General features: G+C 41.5%; 1 protein-coding gene across 29 annotated transcripts in view; it reads left to right on the forward strand.

Moving 5' to 3' along the window:
• The window catches only part of MADD (MAP kinase activating death domain), a 135710-nt gene that overhangs the window by 70318 nt on the left and 46527 nt on the right, over positions 1 to 18865 (forward strand). For 14 of the 29 annotated variants that reach the window (XM_075927624.1, XM_075927623.1, XM_075927630.1 and 11 more), the window contains 7 exons: positions 1328 to 1381; positions 4620 to 4720; positions 5073 to 5156; positions 7349 to 7507; positions 14225 to 14333; positions 14998 to 15060; positions 15408 to 15528. In XM_075927624.1, coding sequence (XP_075783739.1) covers positions 1328 to 1381; positions 4620 to 4720; positions 5073 to 5156; positions 7349 to 7507; positions 14225 to 14333; positions 14998 to 15060; positions 15408 to 15528 — 691 coding nt within the window. The remainder of the gene's footprint in view (positions 1 to 1327; positions 1382 to 4619; positions 4721 to 5072; positions 5157 to 7348; positions 7508 to 14224; positions 14334 to 14997; positions 15061 to 15407; positions 15529 to 18865) is intronic. The other 15 variants (XM_075927628.1, XM_075927647.1, XM_075927634.1 and 12 more) reach the window with 3 other exon arrangements.

Here is an 18865-nt window from a genome sequence, read left to right on the forward strand (position 1 = left end):
ATTTATATAATAGCTATCTTCCTAACACTCTCACACTGCTGTTTGCCTCACCCACTATAACTTATCTCTCACAGCAATTTGAAGTCTGGGATCTATGAAATGTTGGAGAGGGAGATGAGCCCTCCACTGAAGTTGTAACTTTATCTCTTTGATGTTCTTGTACATCCTCATAGACTTCCTCACCAACTTGTTTTTTTCCTGATTTTAGAGCCTGATTCCCTTACTTACCTCCATCTGCAAGGTCTGGATGGGTTTCCTGCCGCACAGCAGGTTATGCTGCAGAAAAGTAACCATCCTCTCTCCTTTCCTCTCCCCACCCTGCTCTTACAATAACTGAGTGTCCTGTCTGTGTAGCATTGCCAAACCCCACCAGTGTAGAGCAAGAGAGGTTAAAAGCTTAGTATTCAAATGTAGGGACTCCAGGATATCTGCTTGTGATGTTCCACTGTGTCAACACATGGAATTATTAGATGTTTCCAAGCATGAGAGAGAATGCATCTCAGCTGCAGACTCTTGGTTATGGTACAGACGGGTGCTTATATTTTCCTCTGTCTTATATCAATATTAGATTTGAAAAGAAGAATGTATGTACAGAATCTGAAAAAACCCTTTGCTCTCTTCATTGTGTATTGTCCCTTGAATCTTCTCCATCACAGCTGGAAGAGAACTGTGACCTGCCTCAAGTCTTTGGGGCAGCATTTGCCATAACTGGAACCCGGATTTCTGTTTTTTCTTCCTTTTTCCATTATTTTATTATTCTTTCTTTATATCCTTGCCAGTAGGTGGAACCCAGAACTTATGAGGATACTGTCAATTTTAAAAATCTTTCTCTATGGGTTTAGTTATAAATTACTGATGATGGAAAGTTTTAAAATGCAATTTCCTTTTTCCCAGGACTGCTGTTTCTTTTGTGCATTTCTTTGACAATGACATGGCGTGAAACATGAATTATTAAGTTTTGAGTGAACCTAAATATTAGGATTAAAATACCCAATGGTCCATCTTTAAATTAGGCCTTCCAAGAAAGGAGATGACTTGTGCCTGGCAAATTTGGTTTTAAAAGCCATTTTTGTTTTTGCTCAGCTAATTCACTATGTCATCCCTAATTTTTGAATTCCTATAAATAGGCAATGATGCAGCTCTTTCATCCTAACATTGGTTTGTTGTAGAATGGTGTTTATCCTTCACTCACTAGTTGTCATTAATTTCTGATTGTTTGGAGGTACAAGGGTGGGTGAGTTGTTTTGTGGGTTTTTGGTTTTTCATTTTCTCCTGTCTGACCAGTCTTTGACTCTTTCTCTTTTTTTCCTGCTTGCATCTTTGGTAGAGTTGTGGAACAAGCACCAGGAAGTGAAAAAGCAAAAAGCTTTGGAAAAACAGAGTAAGGAAATGATGAAACCTAGAAACTGACTCCCCCAGCCTTCCCATAACTGCCAACTCCCCAGGCCTGGGGTGAGTGTGCACCGATAGCACATGCTCTTATGCACACACAACCAAAGGGTTCAGGTGAAATCCTGCACCCAAGGGCAGCCTAAGAAGGTAAATGTGCCCTCTAGAAATCAAATGCTTGGATGCAACATGCCTCTTTCCTCTGTGCAAAGAGAAAGGAAGAAGAGTGCATTCTGCTTAGTACAAGTCCATCCTAAACCTCCTCACCACTCATGTAAAAAATAATTGGGATGAATTTTGCTTTGAAAATTCAGTTCCTCTTTTTAGAAGGTAATCAGGCCATTTTGTCTGATGATATAATTACATTAACAGGAGTTTATGTCCAAACCTTGTGGTGGGAAGGACTCTCTGTTCCTGCAATTCTCCAGCAATGGCAGATTTATGTTATCTGTTATCTCCTAGTGGATTATTTCTGATTGCTATTGAACTGCAGCAAGAAATTACTTTGAGGAAGAGAAAATCCAGACTATATGAAGAATTGCGTTTAGTGAGAGTGTTAGTTAAAAACAAAATGAAGATGGTTCTTTCCAATTAAATTTTCTGGGTACCATGATAAAGGAAGAAGGGTGAATTAGGTAGCTGAAGACTGCTTTTAGAGTCTTCACAGAACTTGGTTTTTATATTTATCTGCTATAATAATTATAGAAATAGATGTGTGCTACTAATGCACACAAGCTGTGAAACTTTGTCTGCAATACAAAGTGTATAACCACTGGCATAAACACACACACTTGTGTGACTGATTTATGCACACAATGTGGTAGGTGCTTTCCTAGCATAACCTTTCCAAGGGTACGTCTAGACTGCAGTGCTAATTCTGGATATGTTCAGTATCCTGAAATAGCGTTTTCTGCATCTTTACAGCACACCCATTATTTTGAAATGCAATTGAAATTATGGGCTTGCTATTCTGACATCCTGGTAAACCTCGTTCTTTCCATGAGGATCAAGGGACTTGTCAGAATAGTGGTCTATTTCAAAATTTGGTGCTGTGTAGACAGTGCCAAATTCTGAAGTAGACTATTTCAAAATAAGCTACACAATTTGCATAGTTCAAATTGTATAGCTTATTTTGAGCTAGTGCCACAGTGTAAGCACACCCCAATGCAGGACCTGTATTTTCCTTTAATGGAAAAGGGAAAGAAGAAAAGACAGACTAAAACAGACTGGGGACAAAACAACAAACAACTCTAAGGGGGTTGAGTGGAGATTTGTCATCCTGATAAGTTATAATGGCACAGTATTTTATATGCAACAATCATATGTGTCTATATAAATACATAAAATCAAAATACAATATATGCAGTGGTGATAGTATTATAAATTTCATTTATCATGCTTTTAATATTTCAAACTTGTGAACAGCTTCTGTGAGCTGTAATTACTTTCAAAATTAATTTGCCACAGGTATTTCCTATTTTTTCCTTTAAAAAAAACACACTTTCCCAAGGCCCGTGACTAAAAATAGATATTCTTGCAGTAATGATAGGTTAAGCGATCCGATATCTCATTACCACTCAGGCTAGAAATAGTACTTTTGTACCACTGGAAACAGTAGATTCCTTATTTTCCAGTGTGATACACAAAAGTCAAGGCTTATCTGGCTAGAAACAAGTTATGTATAAACAGGGTATTTTAGGTAACTGAGGTTTATATAATGTACTAGGCATAGTTTTTCTTCTCCATTTGAGTCCTGGAGACTGATTTATAATTAATGCACCTGACTCTTTATGCAGAGGGTTTTGAAATTTAGTACCAAAATATTTTTGTATACTATATAACATTTCTGAAATACTGTATACTTTTGGCAATTATAGAGGAACTCCTTGATGGAGTAGCAAGCTAGAACATACAAATATGTACAGCCTTTGGAGTGGTCTGCACAGCTAACTTTCAGCTTTGCTACTCATGAGTAATATGTCATCCCAAGCTCATGCCCATAAATCTTTATATACTCCATGTATATTATCTCTCACACATGCTTCTCTCACTCTTTGTTAGCATTATTTGGTGATAGATATCTAACATAAAAATGCTCTTCTGAGTTCCTAGTTCAGTATTTTTGCTGTGTAAAGTATTGCTGTATTGTTTGTAGTTGCTGGATATTATATGCAACATGAGTATAGAAGAAACATTTTGCGGCTTCTTGTCGTGTGTCCCTATTACTGAACAGTTGGCAGATATGGATATGGCAGAAGTGTTGCATTCAGTCTTTTCTCCCTTCTGAGCTTAGTTGTTACCTGTGTACAATCTGTAGTATATTCTTCTCTTGCCTCTCACTTCCATTGCACAGTGCTTTCCAAATCCTTCCTCAGGCACGCATTCTCTTTCCTTCTATCATCCTATCAGAGGAGAGTAGAAAACATGGCTCCAGTATTGCATGGTGACCGTAACATAAAGCTCTTTATCTCATTTCTGTTTTTTTTCCTTTTTGGGTGGGGTAGGCTAGTGAATGCATGCCTTTAGACCTGCTGAAATTCTCTCACAACTGACTATGTGATTGCAAACTCTGGAGTGCCATTCATTCATCTGTGTTTTGAAATAATGTGCAATATGGTAATTTTTTCCAAAAGCATCTCACTTGAAGCTCTTATTTGAGTGGTCACTAATTATTTCTGTCTGCTCTTTGACTGCCTGATCATACCATCTGTCGCTTGGTTTAGGAAAAGCTGCTTAGATAACAGCTGCTGGCAACCTAACAAACTCAGCCCAAGAAGACAATCAATTACTTTGTACAAAAAATGAAACTGGCAGTATTAATAAATAATTAGATGCCAGCTATTTTACAAGAACAAAGGAAGTGGCTTTCCAGAGTTGTGTGGTGACTGCTCTGCATGCCTTGTTGTAATTGGAATCTGACACCTGTGTGTTCTCTCTTTCTATCTCTTTTGAATGGATATTGAAGGTTTTGCTGGGAGGTACCGTTTACAGACAGTCAGTAATTCAGACTGTTGGACTGCTCCCTCAGAACATTGTGAGGGCACAGTAGCACTGGAAGGATGGTAGATGTGACTTCTTGGGTTTTGTGGTTGTTTATAATACCAAAGAACTAGAGAAAATGAAGCTCTGGTTTGTCGCCTTGGTACTGTTCCTGTTCGCAGTCTGTCATCTGCCTTCTACCACAATGCCTTTCCCAGTTACAGTAATGAATGTCTTTTCCCTCTCTCCAGGGTCAGAAGGTGCGAAGCATTTCTTTGATCTGGGGGAGACAGAGGAGAAAAAATCCCAAATCAGTGCAGACAGTGGCCTGAGTCTGACCTCAGGCTCTCAGGTCAGTGTCATTTATGCTTCCATTGCTTATTTGTGGGCAGTTTTCTAGAATTCGAGAGAACCTTTCAAGTGCTCTCATTTGGTGAAACTCTTCTGTTCAATGCTTGAAAGATTTGTCTCTGCCCCAATCACTAGCCTTCGTTTGGAAAGAAATTGCTCTTTGACAGGCTGGGAGCAAAAGTCCTTTTGACTGGCTCCATGCTGCAAACCTTTGAGGTCTGTGGTTTAAGATTCACTAGGAGAGAGGCCCCCAAAATAGTAGTAAATGTTGTCTGTCACTCTTGATATCAATGACAATATATAACAGACTTTTTTTCTTCCTGTCCCCTTTATGTTCATATTTCTGGTTGCAGAAGAGTGATTTGGACTCTGTTGCCAGTGCAGGGCCGGCTGTTATGATCCGAAGCACAAGCCAGGATTCTGAAGTTAGCACAGTGGTAGGACATGGCTAAAGTGGAATCTTGGTGTACTTGAATTTTTGTGGTGATGGGAAGAGTATGTATAAAGTGTGTGTGAATGTATTTGTGTATGTGAGTTGCATGTACTCTGTTTTTTCTGACTGTTGTGTGCTCTGATAGTGTCTCCATGGTGTGGTCTATCAATATAGTCTCTGAGTGTGTGGCATGCACGTGTGTCTTACATATGTATCTCTGCTCCTTCTGTGGGCAGGTATCCTTTGTGTATGCAGTGCTTTTTGCTGTTGGGTGTTGTATGCACTTCTGTGTTCTCTGTGTGGATAATGTTGTTGTGAAAATGTTCGATTGCAGTCACTTTTTGAAAACAAGGCCTCAGGCTGATAAACCTTTGTGGGATTTTTTTGTTTACTGAAGACACAGACCTGTAGCTTAAATGTATAGTGTCATTAGAGTTGACAGATGTCCGGTATTGAACTGGTCATCCCGGTATTTGCGCCTTCTGTCTGGTAAAAAAAATCTAGAAAATACTAGACATGTAAAATGTTTCTCCTGGCTCTGGCATCTGATGGAAGGGTGGTTGGGACGTGCTCAACAACTTTAGAGGGGATTTTTTGTTTTGTTTTTCCCATTTTTGGGGGTTGGGGAGGTCGGTATTTTTTGGTAAACCATCTGGCAACCCGAACTTTCTAAAACTACATCTTAGTGCAAGCCTGGGCAAAATATGTCCTGAGGGCCAGATCCGGCCCACCAAGTCACAGATCCGACCCATGGACGCATTGTGCTCTGGCAAACTCCCTGCCTGCCCCCCATATGCTGCTGAGAGAGACAGCTGCTGCAGGGCTCTATTTGAACAGCTGAGAGCCCACGTGGGAGGGGGGGGGAGGAGAGGCTTCATTCACTGCCCCTGCCCTCAGCACAATCCCATTGGCCTGTTGTCAACAGGCAGCTTGCGAAGCACTCTGCCTCCACCCCTCAGGCTCGTAGCTATTCAAAGACCACATGGCTGTTGCAGTCAAGGAGTCTTCTTGAGAAGATCTACTTGACTCCTGGCCAGAAGCAAGTCTCCCAGCCAGAGCCTGCCTCCCCCTCACATAACCCAAACCCTCTGCCCCCCTCCTTCACCCATATCCCCTCCCAGATCCTGCACCCCAGTCCCATCCCAGGTTATAACCCAAACCCCTATATTCCCTCCTGTACCCTAGTCCCCTGCCCCTGCTTCCTTCACCCAAACTCCCTCCAAGACCTCACACCCTCTCCTGAATCCCAATCCCTAATTGCAAGCTCCCTTCTGCACACAACCTCCCTTCTGCACAGCTAGTATGGGTAAGGAATGGTGTCCCTCACCTCTGTTTGTCAGAGGGTGGAGATGGATGGCAGGAGAGAGATCGCTTGATCATTACCTGTTCGATTCACTCCCTCTGGGACACCTGGCATTGGCCACTGTTGGCAGACAGGATACTGGGCTGGATGGACCCTTGGTCTGACCCAGTATGGCCATTCTTATGTTCTTATCCCATACCCTGCACTTCCGCCGTTAATATCATGGAAGAGTGCGGCCCTTGATCACTTTCCAAATTCTTGGAGCGGCCTCCCATGAAAAATGATTGCCCTCCCTGTCCTAGAGCAGGGGCATACTTGCAACTATTCATATATGTAAACATTTTTTTTGTAATCACTTGTAGGATCCAAATTTGGGTACATTTATTTCTTTTAAAAAAATAGTTAGGAATTTATTAGGTGAAAGGGATTGATGAGCCTTCTGCTGGCTATACTTCTTGTCTGACATTCTCCATGGTTGGGACCGGGCCAGATGAGCTTTCTAGCTTGCTTTTCTGAATTGCTTTGAAGTGAAATTTTAAGAGTCTGTGAATATCTTAACTCTCTGTGGCCCTGTTCCTGACTTGTAAGATAGTGAGGTCTGTTGGGATAGGAAAAATACCCAGGTTGTCTGTCTGTCTAACTTTAATGGGCTCTGAGATTGTGTTAACTCAAATAATTTTTAAATGGTTTTTAATAATCTCTTTTTCTAGAGTATGGTTTGATGGGATGGTCCAATGACATAGGATAGAAATGCAGTCTGCTGCTGTTGGGAAGAGTGGGCATTGGAGTCTACTCAGCTTTAGGGTGACAATCTTGACACTCCTTCTTTCTATAATATCTTGTGCTAATGAAGAAGAAAAAGCCATTCTAAATTGCTTTGTTTTCCTCCATAGGTTAGTAACAGCTCTGGAGAGACCTTGGGAGCAGATAGTGACTTGAGCAGCAACGCTGGTGATGGCCTCAGTGGCGAGAATGGTGGGAACCTGACAGGATCAAGGAACACTGTATCAGACAGTGAAATTGAGACAAATTCTGCTACTAGCTCCATCTTTGTAAGGGAACATTTGATTTTTCTAATGAAATTTTGTACAGGATTTGAGTATAGGTAAGGTGAGTGAGGGATCATAATATTCTGGATCCTGGATCTAATTGCAAGAATTCAGTAGTAATAGAATTCTGTGGAGTATTAATACCGCAGGCAGACTTTTCTTGTGGATCTCTGAACACTTCTTCTCAAGGGCCTGCATGCTGTACGCTATATGTTTGACAGGCTTGCATCTCACTTGCATGCTATAGGCTCTAACACCTATTAATTCCCCACTCCCACAATATGATTCTCAACCAGGCTAATACTTCTGCAGTCTCCCTAACCTGTTTATACTACCCTTGATGATAGAATGGCATTTACACAACAAAAATAAAACAATCTCCTATTGTATTGAAACTGCTGCTCAATGTGGGTGAGTGGTGGTTCTCCCAGGGCTTAACAGCTGTTCTGTGGCTTTTTAAAACTTTCTAATAATATATGAATGTCAGTGGAATTTAAAGAAATTTCTAGTTCCTAGTTGGCAGATCTGAATGTGTCCTGAAATTGAAACTATTAGCCAGAACGTGTTTACCTCCAAAACATATGCACTTTGGTTGTAACCATAGCCAACCATATAAATAGACTTGTATATTTACTAGGGGGTGGTGCCTCCTGCTTGCAAACCCCCGTCTCCAGGGGTAGGTAGCCTCAGCTCTCCACCCCAGACACCAGGGAGGGCCAGGTCAAGGCAAAGCAGCCCTGGCCTGCCCTGGCTATCCTCCCTCCAGCAATTGGGTATGTGGGGGGTGGGGGGGGGGGGTGGGAGGGGGGGGGGAAGGGGATTAGGGCCAGACCAAGGCTGTGGCTGGCCTGGCTCTCTCCCTTCAGTCACTGTGGGGGGCAAGGGGGGGGGGCAGCTGTTGGGCCGGACTGAGACTGGCCTGGCTCTCTCCCCTCTAGAGGCCAGGGGGTTGGGCTGTGGTGGGCCGGCCCTCTCCCTCTGGCATGGAGAGGGAAGGAGGCACAGCGTGCAGCTCTCTCCCTCTGGCAGGGAGGGGCTGTGGAGCCTGGCCCTCTCTGGCCAAGAGGGGGGAGGCCACATGGCTCTGGGCAAGGCTGTGTGGCTCCTGTGCACCCCCTTCCCCCTGGACCACTGGTGATGCCACACATCCTGCATACCCTCTTAACTCCCCTTTGAGTCCCTGCAGCTCCCGCCCACCTACCCCAACCACCGTGAGACCACATGGCTCCTGTGGCCCCACCCTTCCCACCTGAGCCCCTGCAGCTCATGCATGCCTCTCCCCCCTACCCAATCCCCTGCAAGGCTGTACAGTTCCCACATGTGCCCACCAAGTCCCCGAGAGGTTGCACAGCTCCCGTGTTTCCCCCTTCCCACCACAAGCCCCCAAGAGCCCCCGTATACCCTTTCCCTGCCCCCGAGAGGTCATGCTGCTCATAAGATTGCCCCTTCAGCCACCTGAACCCCCTGCAGCTTCCGCGTGCCACTCCCGGCCCCTGCTCACGTCTCCTCCCCCGCCCTAGACACCAGAGGAGCCACGTGGTTCAGTGTAAATTCTGGCAGCTGCCTGCTCATGTGACGGCTGTCAGAGGGACACTCAAGGGCTGATGGCATGTGGGGGAGTCGATAGGAGATCATGGGGGGAGGTTGATAAAGTAGAACAGCCACATGGCCTAAGGGGGGAAGACGCATGCCCTGGCAGTTACACAGCTTGCGGCTCCTTCTGCTTCCAGTCTTACCGGGGCAGGTCGGAGCATGGGGGAGGCCACATGGCTGGCAGCTCCCTCGGAGCATGTGGAAGGGGAAGTGGGAGGCCACGCTGCTGAGGGTAGAGGGAGGGGCTGCAGGATGCAAAGTGATCCATGATATCACTCTGTTGTCCTACAAGACAAACCTTTTTAAAGTTTAGTAAAACAAATATCCTTATAAATACGTGTCTGTGTGTGTGTGAGACTTGACCATATTAACGATAGTGATCCTCTGCTATTCAATTAATTTTCCAGAAATTAAATTTATAACAACTTTGAAAGGTTCTTTGTAATGTATTCAAATAGGATCTATCCCCCTCCAGCTTACTGTCCATCATTAGACTGCAAAATCTTGTACAATAGGATTTATTCTTTAATATGTAATATTTATAATTGTTCATATTACATTGCATTTTTCCTTTAAAAGATTATAAGCAGAGAGTAATGATGAATGTTAACGTATAGTGTTGAAGGAAGGTGTCTTGCAAGATACAATAGGTATCAGAGTTAGATGCATTTTTATTTAACATTTTCAATGACTAAGTGGAAAAGAGTTGCAAATATCACCTTAATGAAATCAGTAGATGGTACTAACTAGGCAGGTTGAGAACACCTGCAAGGATAGGATACAGTACAAATAGACTAAAAGAAGTTAATAATATAGTATACAAGTGATAGGAGGGTCATTCTCAAAAAATGAACTTGAGCAAAGGCAGTCGAAAACAGTAAGTGAGAAGAAACTGCTGTGTACACACTTCAGCAGCTACAGCAGTACAGCTAAACTGATACAGCTGTGCTGCTGTAGCACTTCTGGTGAAGATGTTCTGGGAGAGAGCTCTTCTGTCTGTTTTAATAACGCCTGCCTCCGTGACAAGTAGTAGGTATATCATTGGGAGAAGCTCTCCCACCAATATAGCACTGTCCACGCCAGCGCTTAGGTTGGCATAAATTACATCATTTATGGGTTTAAATTATTTTCACCCCAAGTAGCATAAATTATAAAAAAGTAATTTGTAGAGTAGATATAGCCTTAGAAAGTAGTCGTGTGAAAAAGAAGTCTAGAACTGGTAGTGAATATGCCAGATTATGAAGTGAAATAGCTGTGTAGGTTATGGAGTTATGCATACAGAGACCACACCTAATCTATTGCATTCAAATCTGCACATTTCAATAGCAGTAAAAATAAGGGGATAAAGGAATTGATATGCTAAAGGTTTGAAGAAAAAGAGAAAGCACACTCTAGTCATGGCTGTGCCCTTATAACTCTTTGATCCTGGTTCTATAAATTGGCTTGCTGTGTGGTCTTGGGAGAGTCACATGCCCATCTGTGAAGCATGCGGTTGGAGATGATACTTAGCTACTTCCCAAGCAGTGTGAGAGGATTAATTCTTTTATATTTGTAAAGATCTAAGTAAATGTTAAGTATTATATGTATAGCTTGGTAAAACATAGCTAAAAGTATATAAACACTGTGTGGGAGAAGACTTACAGAAGAGGCCATAAAATGTTTCACTGGTGTAATGAGAGAGTAATCCTTTACAAAAGTAACTATTAATGGGATTTTTATCAACTTGACATGTAATTGAAACAATTAGTTAAGATGATTTTCAGGTTCTTTTTTGAGTAGTATTCCAATAGGTGCTCCACTTTAGGTGTGTTAATACCTGTGTGCCTGTGATGGAAGATTTTCATGGCAGTGTCTGTTCAGCCTGTGTCCTACACTGAGACTGTGTAAGCAAACTGACCTCAGTTCCATTTTCTCTCAAAACACTGTTTTGTACCCAACCTGGGAATTCAAGGCTTGACTCCTGAATGGTTTGTGGGAACAGACATTTCCTGTTCTGCAGAGGTACAGCAGATGTTGTTGAAAAGTAGGAAAGGATCCCCATGAAATCCCTCCAAAAATGAAAGAGATTCAACTATTGCTGTGACCAGTGGCATATTTCCTCTCCTCATTCTTCTTTTTACACTGTCCTCAACTATCTCCTAGAATTGAAAAAATCAGGATTGTATCTGAGTTCTATGGAAGTCCACTTGCCAGATCTAACAGCTTTTAATTCACCAGTTGAGGGATTTTCAGTGTTTGCTCATTTCGCAACACTAAGGATTATCAAGGGGTTGAGGAACCTTTTCCATCAGGTTAAAGAACTCATTGCTGTATGATCTAAATTTAGTACTTAAGTATATCATGATACCTCCCTTCAAGCCAGTGACTGCCTGTTGCTTTCTTAACCTAGCCATAAGAATGGCTTTTTCAGTGGCTATTGCCTCTGCCTAAAGTATTGGGGAAGTACAGACTTTAATGGCAGATCCCCCCTTTGCTGTATATTTCAAGGACAAGGTTTTATTATGTCCACATTCTATATTTTTTCCTAAGGTGTCTTCTGAATTTCACATCAGTCAGGTAATCCATCTCCTAGTCTTTTTTTTTTTTTTTTTTTTCTGAAACCACATCAGACCAGAGGGAATGTTATCCTGGATATGTTAAATCCATGGTGTCCAACCAGTTTTGAAGCAGTAGCCGCTATAATGGCTACAGCTATAGCAAACCAGCCACGCTCAACTGGCCAACTAGCCACATGTGGCTAGTAGCTAGCATGTTGGACGCCACAGCGTTAGATGTTAGGTGGAGGTTAGACCTTTGAACAGAACTAAGCTATTTAGGAAGTGTTCCATATTGTTCATACCAATTGCTGAGAGGTCCAGAGGTTTACAGTTTCCACCCAGAGATTGTCCAGTTGGATTTCTGGATATATTATTTCATGTTATGAATTTGCCATTATACAATCTCCTCACAGAATGTTAATTTATTCCATCGGGTTTCTCTACATCTGTGGTTTTACTCTTTGATAGGATAACAAGTCTTTTGGGTAAGGGGGAAGCGGTAGATGTCGTATGCCTAGACTTTAATAGAGCATTTGATACAGTCTCACATGACCTTCTTATCAATAAACTAGGGAAATACAATGTAGATGGGGCTACTGTCAGGTGGGTGCATAACTGCTTAGCTAACTGTTCTCAGAGAGTAGTTATCAGTGGTTCACAGTCATGCTGGAACAAGTGGAGTTCTGCACAGATCAGTTTTAGGACCGGATCATTACCTTCATCAACGATCTAGATAATGGCATAGAGAGTATACTTATTAAGTTTGTAGATTATAGCAAGCTGGGAGGGGTTACAAGTAGTTTGAAGAATAGGGTTATAATTGAAAATGATTTGGACAGCTGGAGAAATGGTGTGAGGTAAATAGGATGAAGTTCAATAAGAACAAATGCAAAGTACTCCAGTTAGGGAGGAACAATTAGTTTCACGTACAAAATGGGAAGTGACTTGTCTAGGAAGGAGTAATGCGGAGAGGGATTTAGGAGTCATAGTGGACCACAAGCTAAATATGAGTCAACACGTGTGTACTGTAGCAAAAAAAGCAAACATGATTCTGGGATTAATTAACAGGAGTTTTGGAAGGAGAACATCAGAAATAATTCCACTCTATTCTATGTCGATGAGGCCTCAAATGAAGTACTGCCCGGTCTGGGCACCACATTTCAGGAAATGTGGAGAAATTGGAGAAAGCCCTGAGAAGAGCAACAAAAATGATTATAGGTGTAGAAAACATGACCTCTCAAGGAGACTAAAAAAATTGGGTTTGTCTAATTTGGAAGAAAGAAGACTGAGAGGGGACATAATAGCTTTCAAGTAAGGAAACGGTTGTTAGGAGGAGGAGGAGGGAGAAAAATTATTCTCTGCAACTCCTGGTGACAGAAACAAGGGTTTCAATTGCAGCACGCGAGCTTTGGGTTTGACGTTAAGAAAAACTTCTTAACTGTCAGGATGGTTAAGCACTGGAATAAATTGCTTAAGGAGGTTGTGAAATCTCCATCATTGGAGATTTTAAAGAACAAATTAGATAAACATTTGTCAGGGATGATCTAGATGGTGCTTGGTTCTGCCATGAGAGCAGGGGACTGGATTTGATGATTTCTCAAAATCTCTTCCCGTTCTAATATTCTATGATTCGATGTCCTGTTTGGAAAGATTTGCAAGCCTTCAACTTTGACTTTGATACACACTTTCAAACACTGTACCTTGGTCCGTTTTTCTAAGCCAGATGCTGCCTCTGGGAATACAGTGAGTGGTTTTGCTGAAAAGAAGTGTAATGCCAATGTTAGCTAAAATGGAGACAGATGAGATCTCTAAAATGAGGCCAGAGGTAGAGATGGAGTTCAGGATGATATCCTGGCCTCACTCTTTTCTTCTTTTCATACATTTTGGGTCAGTTAATTTGCTTATTGCCTACAAACACCATTGTTATAATTTCATACCTTATCAAATTCTTGTCCAATGTATTATCTCTAGTTGTATTATTATATTTCTCCCTGCTATGTTCTCCTTAAGTCCCTATTTTATAAATAGTATCGTAATAAAAGCTCCTGTTTGTGTTCTTTAATATACCTAGCACTCCAGCAATGTAATGGTCATCCTCAAATAATTCCACTGAAAGGTCATTTATTTTTCTGGTTCTATTTAAAATTATCCATATTTGTCCTATGCTCCATGTACATGTGCTAGTCTTTAATAAAATGTTGTCATTCTATAATTCCTCGCTTGTTTCCTCTCCTTGTCCTTGCTCTAGCCACCTCTTTGTCCCTCCAATTTTGCCTATGTTGTTTTGAGAGCCTTGTGTGCAACCTTCCGTTCTTTCTTGGACAGCCATTCTGTATCACTCCACCTTCTCAGCTCCCCATCATTTTTCTAATGACCTCCCAAAATATTTTCCTTCCCTGTTGAACCTCCATAATATTTCACTCTAATGATAGACTCTAATTTATTATTTAGATCTGCAAACAATTTGGGAACTTGTAGGAAAAATGCCTTGCAAAATAAAATTGTTTTATACTTGAATATGTTATAAGATACAGTCTTACATATGGCTGTCAAATTGGCCTTTTTGATATCTCTCTTCCCTATTTTTCAGGGTAAATCTCATAGTGTGAAGTACAGTGTGAAAGATATCAAGGGCAACAGCCCAGGAAGAGCTCTGGAGGATATGAGCCAGCGAGTGTATCTCTATGAGGGACTTCTGGGTAAGTTAATTTTTTGGGAAGTTGGAGGAGTTGCATTCAGAAGGTAGACTAGAGCTGGTATATTCCAATCAATGGCATCCAGAGAGTCTGTTCTCAGAGATATGTTCCGAATTTAGACAATAAATATAATGGTACTTCAGGTGGTATGTTTGGAGGGAAAAGTAAGATTTGTCCAGGATTAAAAACAGTAAGGGAAGATGCGTGAGAAATTGTAGTGTGCATGAAGGTTAGTGTGCCTGAGTCCCATGCTGGCATGTCCTTGAATATGAATGAACTCTGGAATCATAAGATGAGAAACTTTTTAACTAATAGGTGGCTTTTTAGCCTTTTTTCATTTGCACACCCCTTTGGAAATCTTAGATATAGTCTGCAGATTCCCCCCCCCCCCAGCCCTGGATGAAACCCATTCAACAATGGCAATTTCTGGACCCACAGAGGTCTGTGGACCACAGGTTTAAAGCTAGTGAGCTTAGATAATGTATTGAAGGCCAAAATATGTTGAATTGTGCAGCTTAATATTTCTTGCAATAAGTAGCATATTTTTCTGCAAATTCATTTGATCTGAACTTGCCAATAATCAACAGCTTTCTCCCTCTTCCCCTGTTTTTTTCATCCTCTCCCTTTCTTTTTGCTGCCATGGGCCTGCCTGCTCGGAATTGTGCAGGGAGGGATAAAGGATCTGTCTGGGACCAATTAGAGGATGCAGCAATGGAAACCTTTTCTCTAAGTAATAATTTCTTCTTTCCACTTCTGTATGTTTGTAGTAATATCCTTGCTCAGCATTTCTTTGTATCATGGCCTGCTCTGTTCATTTGGTATGAGATGCACCCTTCCATAGTGAGCAGTGTTAAATGTAGGAGGAAGGCACTCACTCAGCGGACAGTTGAGAGTGCTCCTTGGGGAAGTGTGTTTGGTCTTTCTCTCTGTTGTGCCCTTGTTCGTAGTTTTACAAATGACCTTTTTTCTGTGCATATGATTTGACTTGTGGTATCTTTATGGAGTGTGAACAAAGGGGTTGATCCTCCAGTATCTGATTGGAATGAGAGCTTAAAACTCTTATTTAATGTTGTCCAGGTAAGGAGCGCTCAACACTGTGGGATCAGGTGCAATTCTGGGAAGATGCTTTTCTTGATGCTGTGATGTTAGAGAGAGAAGGAATGGGAATGGACCAGGGACCTCATGAGATGATTGACAGGTAAACTTACATGAGTTCTTTGGCAGTGCCTTTTTTCCTCATTATTTCATATTGGGGTGAAGCAAATGCAGGGTGTTCACAAGTTTGATTTAATTATGTGTAACGCATTTGCTACTACAACTCTGTAGGCCTCATTGAGAGAGTTGCACAGTCTGTCCCTTTCATCCTCCTCACATTAGCTTAAGGCCAGGACAAATGTTTCTTTAAAGTTCAGGGTGTCATGATGCTTCTTGTTAATGAGGAATCATAGAAGCATAGTTCAGGATGAGACTCTTTAGGTCATCTGGTCTAGTGGCTCTCAATCTTTGCAGACTACTGTACTCTTCAGGAATCTGATTTGTCTTGAATACCCCCAAGTTTCACATCTTTTAAAAACTACCTGCTTACAAAATCAGACTGGAAAATACAAGTATCACAGCACACTATTACTGAAAAAATTCCTACTTTCTCATTTTTATCACATAATTACAAATGAATTGAAATATAAATATTATATAGGTTGAACCGCTCTAGTCCAGCACCCTGGGGAGCTGACCAGTGCTGAACCATAAGAGGTCAGTATTGTCTAGAAGCATTAGCAACACTTCCACTGCTTACTGGGCTCTTTAGAAGATTTTTAGGGGTTGATTTATAGCTAAAGAACAGCACAGAACACAGAGAGCCAGGTCTGGTGACTGCATATAAACTTTATGGGACCACGGGAAGCTTGGCCACACCCATGATAAGTGGACATTCGGCTAACTAAAATCATGCCAGACCATGGATGTTGCTGGATCAGAGTGTGCCAGATTAGAGAGATTCAATATGTACGTATATTTCTGTGTATCCTGTATAGAGCAGTATAAAAATCCGTATGAAATTTTAGTTTGTAGTGCCTTTGCTCAATGCTTTTCATGTAGCCTACTGTAAAACCTAGGCAAATATCTAGATGAATTGATGTAACCACTGGAAGACTTTTGGTTCCCTGGGTTGAGAACCATTGATCTAGTCCAGTCCTATGCACCCTTGGTAGAACTACATAATAACTGGATCATTCCTGACAGGTGGCTGTTGAATCTGTTCTCAAAAACTTCCAATGGTAGAGATTCCACAACCTTGTTAGGCAGTTTATTCCAGTGCTTAACTATCATGATACGAAGTCCATTCAACGTATCAAGTTCTGTTCTCCACTTTCACCCTGCCAGCCAGTCAGCCACCCACATTCAGTCACCAATCTATGGGCAGGTGGCCAAAATAGGAGCTATTTCGTGAGGTGGGGACTGAAAAGGAGACACAGGATATGAAAAGCAACTGCTTCACTGGGCAGAGGTTGAGAGAGAAGTGAGGGCTATAAGCCTGAAAAATTAACCACTTCCTGTATAGGTTCTGTGCAGCTGCAGAGCAAGGGGAAGCAATTCCAGAAGGGTTGCTTTTGTACTGAGCTGACTGTTGCACAACTGTGATGTGATGGCTATGAAGCAGTTGCAGCTGGGGAAAATAGATAATGGAATCACAGAAATATATAACTGGAAGGGACCTTAATAGTCTTCTAGTCAAGTTCCCTGCACCGAGGCAGATCTAAATATTGTTTTGACCATTCCTGGCAGGTGTTTGTCTAATCTGTTCTTATGAACCTCCAATGGCAGATTCTACAACCTCCCTAAGTAATTTGTTTTGTTGCTAACCTACCCTTACAGTTAGGAAGTTTTTCCTACTATCTAAGCTAAATTTCCCTTACTGCAATTTAAGCCCCTTACTTCTTGTCCTCAATTTATCATCTACCTCCTTATCACAGTTGTTTACATAATTGAAGACTATTACTATGTTCCCACTCAGTTTTCTTTTCTCCATAATAAACAAACCCAGTTTTTTCAATCTTCCTTCTCAGAGATTATTTTCTAGACCTTTTAATAATTTTATAGCTATCCTTTGGGCTTTTTCTCATTTGTCTTTATCTTTCCCAAAGTGTGGTGCCCAGAACTGAACATAGAACTCCTGTTGAGGCCTTATCAGTGCTAAGTAGAGAGGAAGAATTACTGCTTGTGTCTTGCTTACAACACTTCTACTAATATATCCCAGAATGATGTTTGCCTTTTTGCAATAGTATTACAGTGTTGGTTCATATTCAGTTCACTGTACTTCACCCCACTCCTGGTCCTTTTCTGCAGTATTCCTTCATAGGCAGTTATTTCCCATTTTGTATTTGTGCAATTGATTATTCCCGGTTGAGCATTGCATTTTGCAGTTGCCCTTACTAAATTTCCTCCTATTTGTTTCAGACAACTTCTGTGCTTTGTCAAGATCATTTTGAATTCTAATTCAGCCCTCCAAAGCATTTACCAAACTGGGAGGGATTGCATTGTTCACAAACTTTATAAGTATATTCTCTGTGATACTATCCAAGTCATTTATAAAGCTACTGAGTAGAACCGGACTAGGACAGATCCTTGTGGAACCACACTTAATACGCCTTTCCAGCCTGTGAATCACTGACAATCTCTGAGTATGGTTTTCCAACCAATTTTCACCTTCTGTATTGTAGTTTTGTTTAGGCAATGTTTCCTAGTTTGCTTATAAGACAGTGTCAAAAGCATTACTAAAATCAGGATATATCAGCTGCGTCTTCTCTCTGCAGAAGTCTGGTTACCCTGTCAAACAAGGTTGTTAGGCTAGTTGGACATATTTAGTTCTTGACAAATACATGCTGCTATTTATCTTTTTATTATCTTCTAAGAGCTTACAAATTGATTCATTGTTATTTGCTCTAATACCTTTCCAGGTACTGAAGTTAAGATGACTGATTTATAATTCTCTGAGTTGTCCTTATTCTTTTTATTGATTGGTACTATTTCCCCTTTCCAGTCATCTGGGATCTCTTCTCTCCTTCATATGTACCCACAGATAATCACTAATGCTTCAATGATCTCTTTATGCTTCCTTAAATTGCATAGTTGCTTAAGTGTTCTAGGATGTATTTCATCAAGCCTCGTTGAGTAGAAGACATTTAACCTGTCTAAGGACCTGTCTTCACATACAGCACTACAGCGGTTCTGCTATAAAGCCATGTGTACACTGATGGAGAAAATTGATGAAAGATGCACAACTCCAGCTATGTGAATTGCGTAGCTGGTGTTGATGTACCTTGCATTGATTTTCTGGGGTGGCCACACAGTGGGAAGTTGATGGGAGAAACTCTCCCATTGACTTCCCTTACTCTTCAGAACAGTAGCGTGGTTGATAGGGGTGCCCTCAGCGTTTGATTTAGCAGGTCTTTACTGGATCTGCTAAATTGCACTCTGGAAGATCAATCGCCAGAGCGTCGATCCTCCAGTAAGTGGAGGCATGGTGTAACACTACT

This window comes from Pelodiscus sinensis, chromosome 4 (genome assembly GCF_049634645.1).
Source record: "Pelodiscus sinensis isolate JC-2024 chromosome 4, ASM4963464v1, whole genome shotgun sequence".
Classification (NCBI taxonomy): Eukaryota; Metazoa; Chordata; order Testudines; family Trionychidae; genus Pelodiscus; species Pelodiscus sinensis.